We start from the raw sequence: 20,552 nt of genomic DNA on the forward strand, positions 1-20,552 counted from the left end.
GCGTCGGACCATCGAGAGCCTTGAGAAAAGGAAGGAGGCGCTTCTGGAGGCACTATTTCAGATACACTTGCCAAATCATAGTGCTATTGGTGACGAACGGAGTGCTTTCCGCACGTGCAAATGACTTGCCGTCCTGAGGTCACTCATAGGTTTCCCAGAAGCTGCTTAAAGTCTGCCCTGATATATGTCTCATGGATGATGAGCAGCAGTGTGGCTTGGTAAACTTTTGATCGTACAGTTTCCGCGCACGACTTTTCGCGGTCGTATTCTGCTTCTCTTCTTGGTTTGAGGACTTCTGGACCTTAAACAATAGTAGTCCGGCTCGTGTTCTGGTCCTCTGTACGAAAGACGCTCTCACGTGAAACTTTTTCGCCACATCTCGCACCGAGGCGTGGATTTATTTTTCTGTCATTCGCCGAAACCTTTAGGATAGCGATAACAAATATCCAAAAAAGTGTATAACTGAGGTTTTCTTTTTCTTCGTGTTCATTTCCCAACTCCGGTCGTAGTCGTAGCAGGTATCGAAAATGTTTATGTACTTTCCTTGCCATTCTCTAGTTTACGATTCTTTGTTTTGCATGGCAAGTTTAACTTTCAGTAGTCACGCATAAAAACTATATCGTAATCTCCATTGTATAACCGATTACTGCACTGCCGTGAGATGACAAAGTGACGTAAGTGCCATTTTTTCGAATATGGGTTTTTCATGCCAATTTGTTCATTATTCGAAGACCTATCTTCTGGTATATTCCTTTTTCTTGTTACTTATTCGTACGTTGCATAAAATCAAAAAAACAAGTGACGTAGGCACCCATTACAATACAAAAGTGGTAAGAAATTCATTCGTTTTTGGGCCGTACTGAAAAATTTATCACTTGGATCTACGTCCCAATGTCATCTCACGGCAGTGCAGCAAAAGGATGATTGACTTTTAATGAAAATGGAAACTGGCTCAACCCGCAGCCAACTGAGCAGCAACTGGGTAGGCGACTCATTCGATTGCAGCGTTCCACTGACGGAGGGCAGACGGACCAACCGGCATCGTAGCACTGCACAGCATTGCTAAAAATATTTGGACATGTTGATTATATTGTCTGGTCCTGTTGCATCGCGTTTGCTTTTAGCCATTTGGCCACTGTTAATAGCTGTGCGTGTGCCGGTAGCGTGTGCACATGATCGTCATGGGCCTGAAACATGCTGAACGCCAACGCAAGCGGTCGGGCAAGATTCTTGCTGTAGGTTAATGAACAGCTCTACTTACAGCTGTTCATCAACCTACGGCAAGAATCTCGCCCGATCGCTCGCTTTGGTGTTCAGCATGTTTCAGGCCATAGTTTTGTTTGTTTTGTTGCAGTGTGTGCAGAGAATAGCAAGAGAATGGGAAGTATTCCATTCCATAAATGGCAACCAAAGTGATACTTAATCTAATAGATTTGTCTCTATTGTGAGAAATGAGAAATGATACCCTAAATGAGAAACGTCTCAGCATTTAGAAATGCACTGTTGGAAAAAATGGCAAGAAATTCAAGCGTTACAATTATTGTTTACATTTTCGTATAATCACTCCATCACAGTTTGTTTTTAGCGTCGCTCAGAGTAGAGTAATGAATTTTGTAAAACGACGAAATCTGCATAGCGAGTACGACGCAACTTTTGTCAAGTATGTAAGCATATTTACTATTGATGAATTAGTCGGCAAAACCTGCTATGTGTAGCATTTATTGTTTTGCTTAGCGCACAATGTCATTGTATTGTATTAGCACAGACTAACAGACGTAACACTGGAACCTAGCTCCATCGCCACAAAAAACGATCATTACATAACATAATAATAACAGCCATCGCGCGACAACGCCGCCCGGGGCGCTGTCATGCAATCTCATACATATTTTGTAGTTCCCCATTTGACACATGCAGTAACGCTAGCGCTGATGTCGAAATACATGACGCAGCGCGAACACGGCAGCAGATGGTGCTAGTGTTACTGACTTTTTTTTTATTCTCGCTTATTTTCCGTCGGCCTAGTTACGCCACTGTTGTGGCCAATCACCGACGCCCAGGGAGACGACTCAACACCCAGGACCCTAACTCACGACCCGTTTACTAACGGACCGGCGCCAACGGCTTTACTTCCTCATGCGATGGAAGGCGTGATCCCAGAGATTTTTCGCCTCAGAAAATCTCCCGGTGTCGGCTAGGATTGAATCTAGACCAGTGGGGTTGGTTGTGAGTGGATCACGCCACCTCACAACCATCGACACCTATGTCGGCGGTGGGATTCGAACCCAGGCGTCGAGCGTAGTTGGCGGAGACGTTACCAACCACACTAGGCCCCCGCAGTGTTACTGACTAAAAGTACTGGAATCATCCGAACGATGATTTTATTGGAAATATGTTCGAAGTGTTATGTCTGTTAGTCTGTGGTATTAGTGTGTAATATGCAATGACAAAGCAAAAGTTGTGCGAATCAAACGAATACGACTTGAACTTTTGTTTGTATGAACTAACCAGCGGTATTCATATTCGCAGTATTGATATATTCGTTGTTATTAAATTCTCTAATTCGAAAGTTTTGTTCAATCCGAAGCACATCTGAAAGTGAACAATGCGGCGAATAAATTAATACTTTTGCCTAGTTGGGACGTGCTTACGATGATATATACTAAAAAAAAGTGCGCAAAGCTGGTATTTGCAATCAAATACTCTTATTAGATGAAAGAGATTTCTTTCTGATAAGAATGTCCTTTGTCCGCATAAATTGCAGCGGTTCAGTCTCGTATTTCCAATGGATATTTGCTCGTCCACTTGGCCAGTTTCCGAAACGGAAGCACCATCGATCCGAAGATCCGACTACTGAGCAGGGAGAAACTTTCTCTGACATATATCTTTTCAGCTGCGGCAGCATATTAGAAAGACAAGAGACAGTTCCGGTAGATTGATAACAAGCAGCTGCAAAAATCATACCCCATTTGGGAACAACCGTTAGATTATTGGTGCTTTTTGTGTTTTCTGCAGGTTTCGTTTTCAGTGAAGTGGAATACCGCAAATAATTTCCGGTTCGATTTGATATGCCCAGATCTTTGTGCTGTTTTTCAATAGTATCCTGCGAACGTGATGGTTCGGACTTATTGGAGCGAGTTTTTTTTTCGTGGCAGCATTAGCACCCACTCCAACTGATTAGTCCGAAGAAGTTTCTTCTTATAATATGTTGTCATTTTAACGCATATGAAATACTAACTGTTAAAAGTATGTCGCTGTTATCGAATGCTGACCAACAGACAAACAAACAACTCTACAAGATTGTGTCAAACGAGGGACACCGTTGTGCACTCAAATCACGTACGTTTGATCCCGGGTTGCTCATACAATTTGAAATCATCCGTGTGCAATGCAAAGCGATCTTTCGCTGGAGGACAGTGCAGGTGATGTAAATAATTGGCTTACAAACAGCATGCACAGTATCACCAGCTGTGTGAAACAGTAGATACAGTGCTGAAAATGTTGATTGAGTGAAACAGATTAGCAGAAACTCGGTAGAGGAAAGGTTACTTCATCATGAACCGCGTTGAGGAGGAGGACTATAGGGACTATGGAATTATTTTATTATGAATTCCATTTTGATAACGTTTCAATTCAACTTGACGTAGCTCTTAATTACAGTGTGATTCCTAAATGGTTCTGAAATGCAAATAATTTAAAGTAATTGCTTTGTAGTGCAGGTTGCTTTCGATAAATTAAATGATTTCAGATAAATAATGAACGTATTTCTCTATTGTTGACAGTTAGGCAAATTTCAATTTTAATTTAGGCAGTTTAAGTAATGATTACGATAGAATAATAAAAAAATCATAAGGGTTGTATGCAAAGCCACAACCGCAAGGTTGGCGTAGAACTACATAAGGTTGTTTGTTGCATTACTTGTATTGAATATGTTTGAAATTTTGTGCAAAAGAGGATTGGAAGTGCTACCGAATTTTAGTTTGCGCATACATCACTGAACAGGAATGTAACAATCACTATACAACGCAAACAAGTTTCAACAGTCAAAGTGCATGCAGATTAAAATAAAATAACATTTTACTTCTAATTCCAGCGCAAAACAAGAAAATATTATATCTTCAATAATTTGTGTGTTGTCCTTATAAGGACTGTTGTCGTTCAATTTCAAATCGGATATAATGTTGATCGCATCTTTTTGCTATCCCGATAGAGGAGTTTAAAACATTTTTCTGATAACACAGTTGCAAGCTGTTTGCACACTAAAAAATTGACGGCCCATGTACTTTGAAAGCCAGCATTTTTAAACCTTTGTGTGTTGTCAAAATACGGCAACTTTTTATTAGAGGAGGTGCAGGCTAATGTAGCTACTACTGATACTGATCGCTACTGCACAAAAGCAGCTTTTACTAGGGAAAGTGCAGCTGCACCAGCTGATGCTATCCGCTCCCACAGCTGGTACTGTTAAGGAAGGATTATTGTAGTCACTGTCTAGGACTAATATGAGCAGTTTCGGCTGAACAGGCTCTTATACAGGCCAAAAAGAGCATTCCGAATTACTAGGTCTATAATTCTGTTGACCGTGCTTGGGAAGCAATCATATAACGACCAATAAGAGGTCGAATTTTGCGTTTTGACAGTTTTTAAAAGTACAATAGTTCGAATAATAAAATTACAAGTTTATCCATTTGGTAGAAATCTTAGAAGATTTTATTATCTATTGCTGCAAGAATGAAAGAAGAAATCCATCGAAAACTAACCGATTTATTAGCATTTGAAATTAAACGTATTTTACACTTTTTCCGGATTTAGATTTAGATTTAGATTTTACATCCCTATGTAGCCGAGTATGTAGCCGAACTTCCTGAGAGACGTAATTCTACGTCAAAAAAAATGGAAATAGATAATAAAATCTTTGGGAAAATATAATTCAGCAGGTGGCTTTTGAGCCCACAACTTCTTATCTTCGGTCAGTTGCATTGCCTATTACACCACCATAGATCTCATAGCTCTATGTTTCTAATCTCTTAATATGTATTACTCTCCCATGATAAAAAAAACTATGGAAGAATTCTTTTGGTGAGACAGCAAAGAGATCAGAGCGATGCGATAGGGCGACGGAATCACGTGGTCTTCATTTTAAAATTATACGTTAGTATCGCTGTAGTATTTGATTTGTTTTTTTTTTTCACAATCCAAATTAAAATAATTTCGTCTGTGTCTTGTCTGGCGAGGAGGATGTAGAGTGCTTCAACCAACATGACTCAGAATGCATACGCGGTACTAGAAGATCATTGTTGATGATTACCTAAATGGCAGCGGGAATGGTCCAATTTCGCGAAGGATAGATAACACATCCTGTTAGGCCATGGTTGCATGTGTACAGAGTACGTGGATGTGGCATAGACCGCTGAGCATGTCTTTTTTGTATGCTCTCGTTTTGTGCGTGCGAGAAGTGACATGATGGTGGTAAACGGGCCATACACTACCCCGGACAACTTGGTTCGAATGATGTGCGAAGTCCCGGATACCTGGAATGTAATTTTTGCAGCCGTCTCTCAGATAGTGTTGGAACTACAACGTGTGTCGGTGGTCGACCACCAACACGACAGTAGTAACTAACTACCAGTCTCCAGGTGGTTGAGATGTAAGTGTAATGAGGGTGCATGAAGCACAAAAAGCTACTTCTAGACGTAATATTCTGGGAAGTTCCGGGAAGATAAGGGCTGAATACTGGAGGAGTTTTAGTAGGTTCGGTTAAATTCAACCGCACTCCTTGAGCTCTCTTCTCAGGTGTCCGTGAGCAGATTTGTCTATTCCTAAACGTATTAACTGACGTAAAATCTTAATGAAATTAAGGATAACCATTAAAAAGAGCTAGACTTAGCTATTAAATGTTTGAAAATATGACTAGGCTCGCCAAATTCAAAATGATGCTCGACACTCGTGAATGTTCTCACACAAAAACAACAGGTTCATAATAACCAAAGTTCGTACGATGGAACTGGTTCAAAAGCATCGAAGTGGACCTCAGCAAACGTTAAGATGCACGAAAATTCATCAAAGACAGCAAATCAAAATCTTGGCAATGCATACAGTCAAGTGTCAAGTCCAGCAGGCGGCAACGATCCGGGTAGGGTGGCAGATTTGTAGGATCACGCCAAAGTAAGGCTTTCAGGGGCAATCGGATTAAACGTCTCTGTATACGCTCGAGACGCAGGTTGCATGAAAGCTTGTGCGGGCTCCATATCAAATTTACGTTTTCTATTAGAGGACGTACAAATGAGTAGTATAGAGCTTTTAGACAATGGGGATGAATGAAAAGAAGCGGTCCTTGGTTACTACCCTGTGGTACACCAGACTTGTTTGCGAACGTGGACGATACACCAGATCGAAGCTTAACATGCAAAACTCTATTGCACAGGAATGATTCATAAACCGTGCACCAAAACGGAAAATTTTTTTCAACAGTATTCGATGATCGATTCGGTCGAAGGAAGCTTTAAGGTGAATCGGGACGTGGTCGCGATCAACTCGAATTTTGCAATCTAATTTTCTCTTGATTTATGAAGACTACGTACATGAAACTTTGATTAATTGTTTTTTAACATCAGGTTTGTTGTTACATATCGTCCAGGAACAAAAACATACTGGTTCGAAGAAATGTAGTTGCGTGTGCAATTCAATACAAAAGAGCTTACAAGTATTTCAAACAATTTAGAAGCGGCTGACAGATTAGTTATTCCACGATAGTTTTTGACATTTCGTCGATCACAGGAAACTTCCCTTGATCCAAAGATTGGTTGAAAATAGTGAAAATTTCCCCGCCACCTTGCTAAAAAAGGTAAGTTCCCGGTGGGACCATTTAAATTCGAGGACAACGAGGATGTTCAACCTATCTTACTCGTTGTCCAGCGCTTATCAATTAGAGGGAGTAGTGGCAGAATACCGAAACCTGTCAGCCCAGTCATGTATAATAGACCAGAGATGGACAGTTGTTCGAAGTAACAACTTAGAACGGAAAGGAGGAAAATAAAAGTGTCGAAAGGAGCAAGATCACAATGATCTCTTCAAAGTCGAGAGCGAATAGCTGCATCGTACCATCCATCTGACCGGCAGAGCTGCATGCCATCACGGGTCGGCGTGTGGCGATCGCCGAGGTCATGCAATATGTGCGTTACCACTGATAGTACCCGATAGTCCCGGACTAGCAGCAGGAGATCGCCTAGGGGTAGTGATGGTAGGACACTGGGCAGTAGATTTCTCGCAAAAGCCACAAGTACTTGGAAGCATCTTCGAAGGAGCGAGTAGTGCCGCTCCCACCATTCAAAGTATACTAACCCTCCCATTGGGGCTGAAGCCAGTAAGGTACCAGTTATGGCAACTGGTGGAGAAGAAAACGGACTTGAGTCGGACTTTGTTATGGTACCACGCCTCTGGGCTGGCATTTGCATCGAGCTCCCTTAGTAAAGTCGTGTGATAGCGGCTTGAAACGGCGAGGTGGTACCTGGTCCCGTAAAACCTGGCAGGCCTTCTGGTACGTCCCGCGTTCATTGCCTGATGGAAATCAAGCAGGAGAAGGATCAGATGGTGGGAATTGGTCTCAGAAACATATTCCTTTTCCTGACTTACGCCAGTCGAGGGCGACATAGTTACTCTTAAGGCCTCACTCTTAGGGACCTCACTTCTTCGGTATAGACCACCATGGTATATAGGCGACCACTCATTATGAATAAGGATAATGGCTGGAAAGGGGACCAATTAAACGAGAAATGAATTCAACGAACAAAAAACAAGTTCACGCGAGGTATCCAGCGGTCTCCGCAGAAAAAGGCGGAGACGGATGCGGCAAAACCCAGCGGAGTAAAGGCTATCACGTCAGTTACCATACCGGATATAACGGTCGATGGTCTCTTGCTAGTCAGGCCATCGAAAAGAGCAGGGACAAGCGGCCTAGGGTAGCAGCGCTCTTCGGACAGCTCGATGCGATCATCGTGTTCGCGGCGAATAGGAGCAATATCGCCAGCGACCTGAAGTAGAGCCTCCTCCTACTTTGGACCACCATCGACGAAGCTCAAAAGGAGTACGCCGAACTTGTGGCTCGAGTTGAAGCCTCTAAAAAGAGCTGAGGACTGGGAGAGCAACTAAAACTAAGCAGGTTCAGACCAATGCCTTCATGCCCTAATTCGTCGCGATCTGCTTTACGGAGCAGGTCGGTAAGCAAACTAGGCAGTCCCCGAGGGAAGCGGCCCTCGAGAACGTGAAGAAGCGGTTGGTGGGGCTGGTCTCGCACACTAACAGGCTCAAAGACCGACACATTGACCGGAGCGGTGACTGCGGGAAACCCATGGGTTGCCGTAGTTGGAAAAGGGTACCAGGGAAGTGAAAAGATTAGATGGAGCGGCGAAAAAACGCCCGCCCAAGGTCAAAAATGTGATGAGCAGGGGGGAAGACTGACTTGTCTAAGTACTCTGAAGGTTTGAAGAAAATGAGGAGCGAAACCCAGCTCAAAGATTTAGGGGCGGATGTGAGGACCATCCGTCGTTCTCACACTGGCGAAATGGTTTTGAGCTCCGAAAGTATGCGAAAAACAAGGGCTCTTACCACAAGGCGGTAGCCGAGTAGGTCCTTGGCAAAGAGGTACGGGTTCGGGCGCTCACCTTAAAGGAGACTCTTTCAGCTCAAAAACCTGGATGAAATTACAGAGGGATCCGATGACGCACAAGCCTTCAAAAAAAATGTGGAGAGAGGTGGCCACTGAGTCAATCCGCCTCCGAAGGTCAGTATGTCCTCTCGGTATACTTCAGCACCGGACGTTTGCCTCAGGTGCTTTGAGGGAGGACATAAGTCCTGGACTTGCAAGAGGCCCGACAGGAGCCAATTATGCAGGCGTTGCAGGGGTGCAGGCTATTGATCGAAGGATTGCGAGGAGTCTTCCAAGTGTTACGGAAAACGGAACGCTAAACACTTTATCTATTCTGTTCAAAAACTTCAGGGCAGTTTATGATTCAGTTAAGCGAAATAGGTTATGGTGAATTGTCACATCTTGCGTTACGCTAGCCGGTAAGAAATCAGACGCTTTCGTAACGTTAGATGATTTGAAGTAGGCTTACAGGCTATCAAAATTATTGCTTAACATGCAAAGTAGTGGCACCATCATTACGTGTTGGTATTCACTGTAGTGCAGTAGAAGAGGTCTTTTAATCTCTGAAAAGGAAAACTGCGAGAATAGGGCTTGTCATGAATTCGATCAAAACCAAGTACATGGTGGTTGTCAGAACATGGGGTATCATTTGAAATCGTCCATGAATTCATTTAATTGGGTATGTTCGTGACATGCGACATGCTTAGCTGTGAGATAAAAAGGCTGGTGGAGGTTGCAGATAGGGCTTTCTACGGATTGCGTAACCACAAAGGTCTCGCAGCCGGCGAACCCGCATAAAATTAGCACTCTATAAACACTGATTTTTCCGGTAGCCCTCTACGGCCATGATGCATGGACAGTGAGTGAAGCCGATCGGCGAGTTCTTGATGTTTTTGAGCTTAAGATCTTGCGCTCAATTTTCGGTGACAAACTGGGAGATGGTGACTGACGTAGACGCATGAACAATCAAGTGTACCAGGCATACAAATCGAATAAATATGGCAGGCTTCGGTGTACTGAGCATGTAGCTAGAAAGCCGACCAGCGATGACTATATAGTCAGGTGTTCGGGAAATGCAAAATGGTTTTCTGATATAAATTCTCCTGCACTTTTTCATAATTTAATTTTGGGTTAGTTAGAAAATCAATGAATTTATTAAACACTTTGGAGGAATAAAATTATTTTTAATCGATCTGTTTATAAAACGCAGAAAAAAAAACTTTTAAGAATCGTATGCAGGTTAAAATTTGAATTCATTTTAGGGATGCAAGTTTGCAATATAAAATTAAAATGCAAAAAAAGTATTTGTGACCTCGAAACCTCTTCAAAATTTCTATAAAATCCACCATGATTTCCTAAAGACTAGGATTAGCTTATATATTTTGTATTTAACGGTTGAACTTAAGAAGTAGCACAGTCGTTCAGTCAGTCAGTTGAAAAGACGTTGAGTTTTCGTTAAGTGTACAGAACATCAAGATTTAAGCTTATGGATTCCGATTGTCTTAAGAAATGTTGAATAATCGAATGTTGAATTCAATAACATTCAATATTGAGCATAATATTCTTAAAGCCATTTAATTTTCATTATTTCTATTGATGATTTCACGGTATTGATTTCTTGCCATTTCAGTTCATTTTATCATTTGAAACTTTAAAAAAAGCTCTATTTCAGCACCATTTTAAATAATATTTATCTACTATTGGCCGTTTCTGGCAATCGACTAACATAAAGGATCATTTCTATCCAAAAAGAACAATCTTGAACGGGAGAATGTTGAGCTGAGTTGAATTGGAATAGGAAATGAAATTACTCAACCAACCACCTGTGTAAAGAATATATCGTATTGTGGAGCTAACAAAGAAAGCTTTTCGACTATACCTGTCTCTCCTTCTCCAGACAATAACTGAAAAAAAAAAAACATAACTTATCTCTTTTTATAATTTCGTGAAAATTAGAGCAATGGAAACGAATTTCCGAATGTAACTTAGCGTGGAAGACTAAGAAAAATCCGTTTCATACCACACAATACAATGTGCGTGTTACTGACTTCGACTATGTAACGTCAAATCGTCGCTAAAAAAATCTGTCGGGAGTCCTTGTTATGACTAATGGTCAAAAATTATTTTCTCTGCAGAGCAGTACTGGATTCGGTGGCTGGGTGAAAAATTATAATTGTTCTGGGTTATACTCAACATTCCCACACATCAAATCGAAAACAGGAAAAAAAAGTTCCTTAAATGCTTTCTACGGTAAAACCGTAGATTTTGTTTTTTTTTTCTAAGGGAAATTAGACTGTCATCCACTGCTTAGAACTTGTGTAGTTCGGTCATTAATGAAATGCCTTATAGCGTGGATTATATTTTCGTATGTAAACTCTTTCCAGAGTTTTTAACCTGAGATTTTTAACTATTTTAATGAAAAAGATACTCAGCGAGGCATTGTGTCTCTATTCATAGATAGAATAAGATTACTGTGAAGCGGTTTTATCTCACTGTACTTTTATGTGTACCATCTTTTTTATATTTTCAACACTCTTGCTTTTGAAGCAAACCGTTAACTCGGTTTACCTATTCTACGAGCCCTGTTTAACGTGCACGGGGCCGTTGCTAGTAATTTCATTCAGGAGGAGCAGAAGAAAAAACGAACAACGGTACTGTGTCACGGGAAATCAAACTCCAATCCGGAACAAATGCCCCCAGACTGTTTTCTGATTACGTGTATGGTCGCACATTTGCCTTTTTAATATCCTTGTCAAGAGCGCTCAGGTTAACGAGGGGACTGGCTGTCGCGCAAATAACCGGTTGAAATAAAGATAGCTGCGGTACACTGTTAAAAGATTCCACAGAATTATTTAATATACAACGAATTTAAAAACAAATTCATGAGGTTGGCTCTCTCTTTCTCTAAGTTTGTGTTTTCTTAAAAAACCATGATTCGAATCATTGTTTCATTCGAAAAAAAAGTAGTTTTAAGCCTTGAAGATGTCGGTACTAACATCCATACAGTCCGTTTTTACTCATAAACAATGTTTATGCGCTTTTAGAGGATCTTGAGGAGTCAGTAGTTTCTACCTTAACAAAACCTTAACAATGTATTACAAAGTTTCTGCAGGTCAAGAGTATATAATGCTTGGAGGCGTTAGGAAGAAACGTGAAAAACTTTGCAGCAAAACAGATGCATTGGTTGCAACTATGATATCATTGTCCGAAACGATAATGGTTTGCCGATCAAGCCAATCAATTTGAAACTTCCTTAAACAGCACGGCTTTAATTCAGAAAACAAGAGTGAAATCAATGCTGCTTTTCTTTTTAAGGTTGCATTTGGGAGCGATTCGAGAGCCGAAATAAAACATTGAATTATTTCATTGCCAATAAAATCATTTGTCACAATGCTTGTAAAGCCCTATAAAAATAATAGTAATTATACGCTCGACCCGTCTCTCTTAACGGTCGAACGCCTTGGTATTACGGTCAACCGTTCATGTGGTCAGACGGTGGTTGGGCCGCCTCAAATAACACATTGAACGCCACTGGGTGAGTCGTCGGTTGACACAACAGAATGTTATCGTTTTCCCAAAAGACCCATTCAGTCGACATTGCATTGTCTGGGGTCGATTCGAATGGCTCAGTCTCGAATAGAATATTTCAAGAGGCACAGTGGATTGTTGCATGCTTTGCAATACTGGACCACACCGTTGACAAGTGTTGGATCGAACCTCCCCGCACTTCTTCTGATGGGGTAGATGAAAATCTTTTTGGTTGTTACAGTTTCAGTTGTACGTTTTGCTCGTTTCTTGGAAACTTTCGGTGGACAGGAAAATAATTGGCCCAGCTGGAGTTTTAGAGAACTGAAGAGAGTTAATAATTATACTGTGCTGGATAATAATTCCAGTGTGATTGCGAATGAGAAATTTTCGAACGAACGAATGGGTTTATATCTAGAGAAACATTTCAAAAGGTCCTATCTGCTTTGATCGATTTTTTTGATCGATCACTTTCTTTCAATCACCACAACTTATTAAACACCTTTTATGCCACGTTATTTGCACGAGTTGATAGTGCAGGGATCACTCTAGCCTTCTGAACGAGAACCACGCTTGTGAGAGTTACTAAAGCTGAACCATTACCAAAATAAAAAGACACTCCGGAAAAACGATAAAAGCAGACAGGACCTTTTGAAATGTTTTTCTAGATATAAGAAATAAAATCATCGAAAAAACGGTCAGAAATGTTTTCTTTATTTTTCTAAATATTTCAGTTATCTAACTTTTATCAAATTGTTTCATTATTTCTTGAAAATTCGTAGAAATGGTTGGCTTTGTGTGCGCAATACCTATATCAGAACTTGTGTGACATGATGTGATGTATTTAGGTACTATGACAGTTGCCATAATAATGTCGCAGGGTAAAATCTAATAAACTAACACAAATTAAAGCATAACTTTTGTGTTAACATCCATGTAGTACTATCCAACATGTGTTGCCAATTTAACGATTCAATCCACAAAAGTAAAAAATTTAAAATAATGCTAAATGACACGTTTGTTTTGGTTTTATTGCCATTTCGTCGGTAACTTGTTGAATTTCAAACACGTTACTATCGCGTTTGTTTGTGTGCTCGCAAAACTTCTGCAAAGGAGGATAAGTTTGGACGTAAGCACTAAGGCTGTGGTGAGCGAAAATATCAGCGTTTCGAATGCTCACGTCGCTTGTTCTACTGGATGGATACACTAGCAAAACCGTAAGAAATTTAATGTGGCAAAGGTGGACAGATAAGAAAAGCACTAAACCGAGACGACAAATAAAATCGGGCAGTCGTGCTTGAAACCTATTTCGGGTCAAGTTTCGGACACCACATTGGCACTGGATACGTGCTGGAGAATTTCATAGTATAGTATAGTATAGTTGATTGCAAAGATATACCATTCGCAAGTGCAAAAGATGGGATCAATCTGCGACTGCAGTGAATTAGAAAACTTATAGATTTTTTCTAATAATAAAAGATTCTTTTAAAAATAGTGATCTAACTTTTTTGTTGGATCTTTTGGAAAACCAATCTAAATAGGTACTGCAAATCTATTAAACCAGTAATTATCATAGTATTTTTTGACAAATGCAGTTGAAAATTGATTCATCGCTCTAGTATAAAGAGTATTCGCACCAGTTTTATTAGATTATGCTTCGTTAGTGTGCGCCGCAGTACGCTTTCGCTTGGAAAAAAAGAACAACCGTCGCCTCGCACAGAAAGTACAGATGGTCAATTGATGCGTGTAAGGAGAAATACAAATATAAGTATATCAATTTGTTCTCTATCTATTTCTTTGTCAGGCCTTGTTTTTAAATTATAAAACCGATTTAGCAATTTTAACAATAATCAATTAAAGTTTCCTAACGAGGGACACTATTCCAATCACCTCGAACCTTTTAAGCAGTTAGTATCTGTTTTGCAGGAGATCTTCTTCAGCACCCAAATAGCGCCTAAATAGAGATTTGATGGTTTTTCAAATATTTTTCTGTGTTGAATGGTATTTTATGTATTCGTAAGCTAGTTAATCAGAGTTTTCGTTCTCATCATTGAATTGACGATATTGATCGAAATTCAGGAGATTGAGGCCCGTTAATTTCGACTGATTAAAATAGGTGCCACTGCTTAAGCCGTTCCTTACCCTAATTCGTTTTGGCCCCTCCCTGTCGTTGTACATGACATGGGCTGACGAGTTTCGAAGTTCCTGATTCCATTAATCTTCTTGTAGAAGCTTCTCGCATCGTACCTGGAGAAGTAACCTTCCGCCTCCGCAAGAATACGCTCCTAATGCTGTCGTTTCTTCCGGCGGACGTTTCTTTTTTTCAGCAGCTCTAGCTTCCCGGTATCTTCCTACGCTTTGACGAGTCACAGCCGTGGCTAACATGAGAACTCTGGCGCGGTGATTTTCATCCGTCACTCGCTGGTACTCGGCGTCAAACCACTTATTGGACGTGGCTGTCGCAGATGTACCCAACACTTCTCCCGCTGTGGTGCTGATTGTACTGTGGATATGCCTCCACTGTTTTTTCAGGTTACCTTCAACTTGATCCTCGATCTGCTCATGAGCCTTCTGCAGGTACTCTGTAGCAACTTCTCCAGTTGATAGCCGCTGGTTGTTCAAGACGAGTGGATGGAGGGAGTCGTCTGCCCCATCTACAAGAAGGGCGACAAGCTCAATGCCGTCTACAAAATACTCCCACAGATCCTGTTCTGTCATTTAGACGGGCTTTGTAAAAATCAATATGAATCTTTAGTGACATTTTTTGAATATTTAAACAATATCGCACGCTTAGCCTTTGGGCTAATAGCGGTCTCGATCAACTAGATTAGTTGAGAGAATTCGTTATCAATATTGTTTTTTGGCACATTTGGTATGTATAGGATAAGTACAACGATACACCGTGCCCCAGTGCTGAGTCGAGAAAATTTCCAGATCGAAAAGATCCTCGACTCGATCGGGAATCGAACCCGATATCACAACCGTGTGGGAGAGCTAGCCGACCGACATCGCTAACCACAGAGCCACGGGGACCACAATATATTGAATATTTATTGAAGCTTTTTAGAGGTTTGACTGAAGCTCGTCTAAAGGCGGCACTGGGCACTAGAGGGTTAACCAGAAGGTTCGTGGGCCAGTACCAAGCGAGTTTCATGGGAGCCCGTGCCACCACGGACCAAATCTTCTCGATCCGACAGATCTTACAGAAATGTCGCGAGTACAACGTGCCCACACATCACATTTTCATCGACTTCACGGTGGCCTATGATACAATCGATCGAGAACAGCTATGGCAGATCATGCAAGATAACGGATTTCCGGATAAACTGACTCGACTGATCAAGGCCACCATGTCGCAAGTGATGTGCTACGTGCGTGTTTGGTGAATACTGTCCAGTCCCTTTGAACCGAGCAGAGGGTTATGACAAGGTGATGGACTTTCCTGTTTGCTGTTGAACATCGCCCTTAAGGGTGTGATCGGAAGGGCGGGCATCGACACAAGTGGCACGATTTTCACAAGGTCTGTTAAGCTTCTGGGCTTCGCGGACTTTGACATTATAGCACTTAACTTTGCGACGACGGAGGATACTTACGCCCGATAAAAAGCAGAAGCCGGACGAATCGGACTACGAATGAATGCGTCGAAAACGAAATACATGCGAGCGAGAGGCTCCAAGGTGGTCGACGAGTTCGTGTATTTGGGGTCACTGGTGATAACACCAGCAAAAATTGACCTTAATTCTCAAAACGCATATACGGTCACTGATCGGCCTTCATCTAATGACACGCTTCATCCGTTTCCCTATGAGCACAAAACCGACTCCCCTTTCTACTCTCACGCCGCCGCTGTAGTGGATGTGGTGCTTAAATAAAGTGCTTGCAATAGGAACTACTGCCCGGAATTCTAGTACTCCCGTTTTCAGCCAGTTAACGTACATGGTACACACAAAAGTTGGATGATGCAGACAAGAGCCGTTGTAGCTCGTGCTGTATCAAGAAGTTGTCGCCATGCTGCTCGGTTTTGGGCTGTGTTCCGCCAGTTTATCAGGGCGTCTGGTTGAGTTATTGTGCACGTTACACCCCTTCTATTTCTGGTACAGGTAGGGTTGCGGAAGAAAAGCGCTTCCACAGAGTAGTCGTCCGGCACTCTCACTACGGGACCGGCTCACCGTAGCCTTTTGCCTTTGCCAGGTGAGCAATGGGTCAGAGCAGCGCATGCAGCTCATCATACATGCGCCTACGCCATTCTATGTCGTCCGTCTGCACTCCACCGTAGACAGTCCACTGCACCTTTCGTTCAAAAAGTCCAAGTACACTCAAGTCCGCCGTGACAAACGATGTTGTCCCGAGCCCGAAAAGAACAATCGTCGCACTCGTTTCAATCAGTGTCTTTTGAACTGAAAGTAGAACACAATTTCCAGCCCGGATGCGTCTCTAGATCTCTTTGCTTGTGTTATTATTGGCGTTCACCAGTGACCCCAAATACACGAATCCGTCGACCATCTCTAGCTCAACGCTGTCTACAAGGACATGGGTTGTGAGGATCATGTTATTCTCCTTGGTGCCTTGTCCTTCTAAAAATCGTGTCACTCCGGATCGCTCCCTCAAGGGCGATGTTGAACAGTCAACAGTAAAGTCTACCATCTTGTCTTTACCTACTAGGCGATAAAAAGAGACTTGAGATTGTCCTCGAAACACGTCCGTAGCTCATCACTTGTGTAATGGTGAACGTTTGCGCCAGTTTTTCCAAGCGTGGGCCTTTATAAAACCAGCTTGATACTGGCCCACGCACCACATGGGTAAAGGTAATACACGACGGAGCAGGATCTGCGAAATTATTTTATAGGCGGCATTGATAAAAGAGGCGCTGCAGTATTTGCAGTACTTCAGCCCCTCACCCTTTTTGTAGATACGGCAGACGACTCTCTCCATCTACTCGGAAATGTCCCAGTGCGGCGCGCAAGCCAGCGCCTCTCTACACAGCTTGAATAGCTCCCTCGATTCTGCGTCTTTGCCGGCGGTTTTTTGTTCTTTAGCTCGATAGATAATCGCAATGAAGACCGTTTATGTAATCCAAAACCAGTTTCATGACACTGGTCATTTCTATTTGTCAAGTTTTCTAACTATCACACCTAGGTTTCATTTTTGTTAATTTAAATTTAAATTGAATTTCAATACATAGAGTGAGAGGAAAAGTTTGTGAAGAGGTTCGAAAGTTTCGTTAGAATTTATCACGGTTCAAGATTTTGATTGGATTCATCCAGACAACGTCGGCATTAATTTGCGTCTCGTATTCATATACAGAATCTAGCGGATATATAGTGCCATTACTTACGGCTACCGGTTGGCAAGCAGCAGAAGCTGGAGCAAAATTACTTTCTTCCGAAACTGGTAACCTATTTCCATGCCATGCTGAATATTTCATTGGCTACAGAGCGACTTGTCGGGTTGTTTTGTAGCATAACAAATGCTCGGAAATGAAACGAAAAGACGAGATGAAGAATTGAATCTCAAACAGATTTAAACATTCTTACCTGCACTAGTGGAAAACTCTTTGAACAGGCCGTCTACTTGAGTCCCACTGCTTCAGCAAACCAAAAACGGAAAAGTTTGTTCAATGATTTCGGTTTGTTTTTTTTTTGTTTGTTTGCATTACCGCTTTTGTTTGAAGATTAGCATACATCTGTGAACAGAGTGTGTACAAGGGAAGTTTTGATAAGAGGTTTCAATTGAAAGCGATTGCGCTTTTAAAACATGTTTCATGAAATATGTATGGCAAAAAAAGCACAGCCCGAGCTTTCAGCTGATTTTTCATTGACTGTTAAAAACTATTGAGAGTTAGAAAAAATGTTTTGATTGTATCTGCGCTTATTAAATTTATTTGAATTCAACTAGTTTTGCCTAAGCGTCAGTATCAATCGTTTTTCTTTTTTTCTTGATGGAGAGATAATATCAATTTTCTAGACATGACTGTCATTTTATACTGAGCAGTATTTTTAGAGTACAATCTTCATAGCTGGCTTTTTGTATCGACTCTTCCGTGCTCTTCGAATATGTATAATGTGTTGCTATAGTGTGTTATCGTACGACAGGATGCAAATCTGAAAGGGGAGCACACCAAGTTTCACCTTTATGCTGTTATCTTGACAGTCACGCTGCTGAAGTGTGCTGTTAGTTGATTGCATATTGCACATTTGCCGGTGGGAAAGTCGTTAATAGCAGCTTGTATAGTAAAAAAATCCAATCCCGAACCTCTAGTTGGCGCTTATAGTTGGATTTTAAACTGTCTGTGATAAAAAAGGACTCTGGGAGGTTTTTTTACTGTCGCAGGTTTTCCCAAAAGTTGTCGTGAAGCTGCACTCTGGATAACATAAACTTAATGGCAGGGTATAATTAAAAGCATTGCTAGGGTTAATGTTATCGAGGGTGCTTTAAATAAGAGCGTTGATGGTCGTAAATTTCAATGATTTACTAAAAACGAATCTTTACTGTTGACAGGATGTCGTTGCTCGCAAAAAAATCAAATGTTAATGTGGCAGGCTTTGTGAACAGAATTATTAAGCATAACGAAAATTCTGAAATGCGTTTAATGCCTCCGATGGCGACATCTATAGATGCTAACATTTACGCTCCCGCTATTGGTGACACATTGTAGGACTTTATTCTATGTTGACGAATTTGTATCACCAAACTAAGCTTTTCCTGTTCGCCCCAGCTTTGACTTATTTTTGTTTCCACTGAATATGCAAAGCACGACATGCGTAAAGGTACATAATGTAATAAACATATTTGATTGAATTTTGTTTCCAAATTTCTCGAGCCGCAGTTTCTCTGAAACAAAATATTTAGCAAATACCGCAGTATTGCAAAACAAACCTGCTGCAGGTAATCCTGGATGCAAATCACGCAGGCTACCATTCATTTGAATGCTAAGAAAGAAAAAAATAAAAACAGAACAGCGTCAAAGTTGGAAATAATATCAGAGAATGATATCATTTGCTAGTACATCATTCTGACCCACCTGAGAAAATTACATTTGGAAGCTAACGGTAGGCAGGCGACGTGACCGTAAATTTGAATCGTGATTAGTGATATTTTAAATTCGACCTAAATAACAGTGTCTACAGTGACATTCGTGCACGACTCATAACTAACGATGATTACCTATCATATTTTTATACTTTTCATAGATATAACTGCGTTTAAATAACCGCACATAAATTCGTTACTTCATTTATTTCAATTACTAATCTGCCTCTGCACAATTGGACATTTTTATGCCAGCAAGCAGACAAAACTATATTCATAATTTTTCAACACTTTCAACATTGTTCTACTTATAATTGACATAAGTTATTTAAAATCACTTGTGACTGTATTGCGGTCAAACTTTGATAGAGGCTTGAATTGTTGGTATGAAATTCGGACATTATACATGGACTTTTTCTAAATTCAGTAGATACTGTAATTTTAAGACAAAAACAAAATGTTTGTTTTTCAAGTGCATCAATTTTGTTCGAAATTGCAGAGATTGGCCACTTTACTTTTCACCAGAGATTTTACTTTTTCTTTTTCGTCATTTTTCTTCTCTATAACTCGATATTTCAGTTATGGTACCTGCTATAGTCTCGAAATTTCAAACTTTTCTTAGCTAAAGTATAGAGTAACAGATATAATACTTTGAACAAATTTTCAATTAAACCATCGTTGGGATGATACCAGTATGTAATTCACGTTAATAACACTAGCACCATCTGCTGCGGTGTTCGCGCTACCGCTTGTATTTCAACATCAGCGCCAACGTACATGCATGTGTCAATTTGGGAACCACAAAATATGTATAAAATTGTATGACAGCGCCCCAGACCGTGTTGTCGCGCGATGACTGTTATTAGATTGAATAGTTAAAATAATCGTTTCCTGGCGATGGAATTAGCACAGACTAACAGACGCATCACTGGAACCTAGCTCAATCGCCACAAAAAACGATTCTTTCAATTTTCTAATCGAATAACAATCATCGCGCGATAACACCGCCTGGGGCGCTGTCATGCAATCTCATACATATTTTGTAGTTCACAATGTGACATATGCACGCACGCTAGCGCTGATGTTGAAATACAAAACGCAGCGTGAACACGGCAGCCGATGATGCTAGCATAAAGTACTGGCACAGACTAACAGACGTAACACTGGAACCTAGCTCCATCGCCACAAAAGACGTTCATTTCAAATTTTCAATCGAATAACAGTCATAGCGCGAAAACGTCGTCTGGGGCGCTGTCATGCAATCTCATACATATTTTGTAGTTCCTCATTTGACGCATGCAGTAACGCTGGCGCTGATGTCGAAATACATGACGCAGCGCGAACACGACAGCAGATG

At 41.1% G+C, this 20,552-nt stretch overlaps 1 protein-coding gene across 16 annotated transcripts in view; it reads right to left on the reverse strand.

Annotated features, from left to right (window-relative positions):
* LOC129725340 (small conductance calcium-activated potassium channel protein) overlaps positions 1–20,552 on the reverse strand; it is a 355,723-nt gene that overhangs the window by 260,218 nt on the left and 74,953 nt on the right. For 2 of the 16 annotated variants that reach the window (XM_055681023.1, XM_055681019.1), the window contains exon 1: positions 17,502–17,625. The exons of 8 other annotated variants lie outside the window; for them this stretch is intronic. In XM_055681023.1, coding sequence (XP_055536998.1) covers positions 17,502–17,591 — 90 coding nt within the window. In that variant the 5' untranslated portion in view covers positions 17,592–17,625. Of the gene's footprint in view, positions 1–17,501; positions 17,630–17,700; positions 17,723–20,552 lie in introns of those variants that run through there. 6 more of the 16 variants (XM_055681034.1, XM_055681033.1, XR_008728076.1 and 3 more) reach the window with 5 other exon arrangements.

The sequence above is a fragment of the Wyeomyia smithii genome, chromosome 2 (genome assembly GCF_029784165.1).
Source record: "Wyeomyia smithii strain HCP4-BCI-WySm-NY-G18 chromosome 2, ASM2978416v1, whole genome shotgun sequence".
Taxonomy (NCBI): Eukaryota; Metazoa; Arthropoda; class Insecta; order Diptera; family Culicidae; genus Wyeomyia; species Wyeomyia smithii.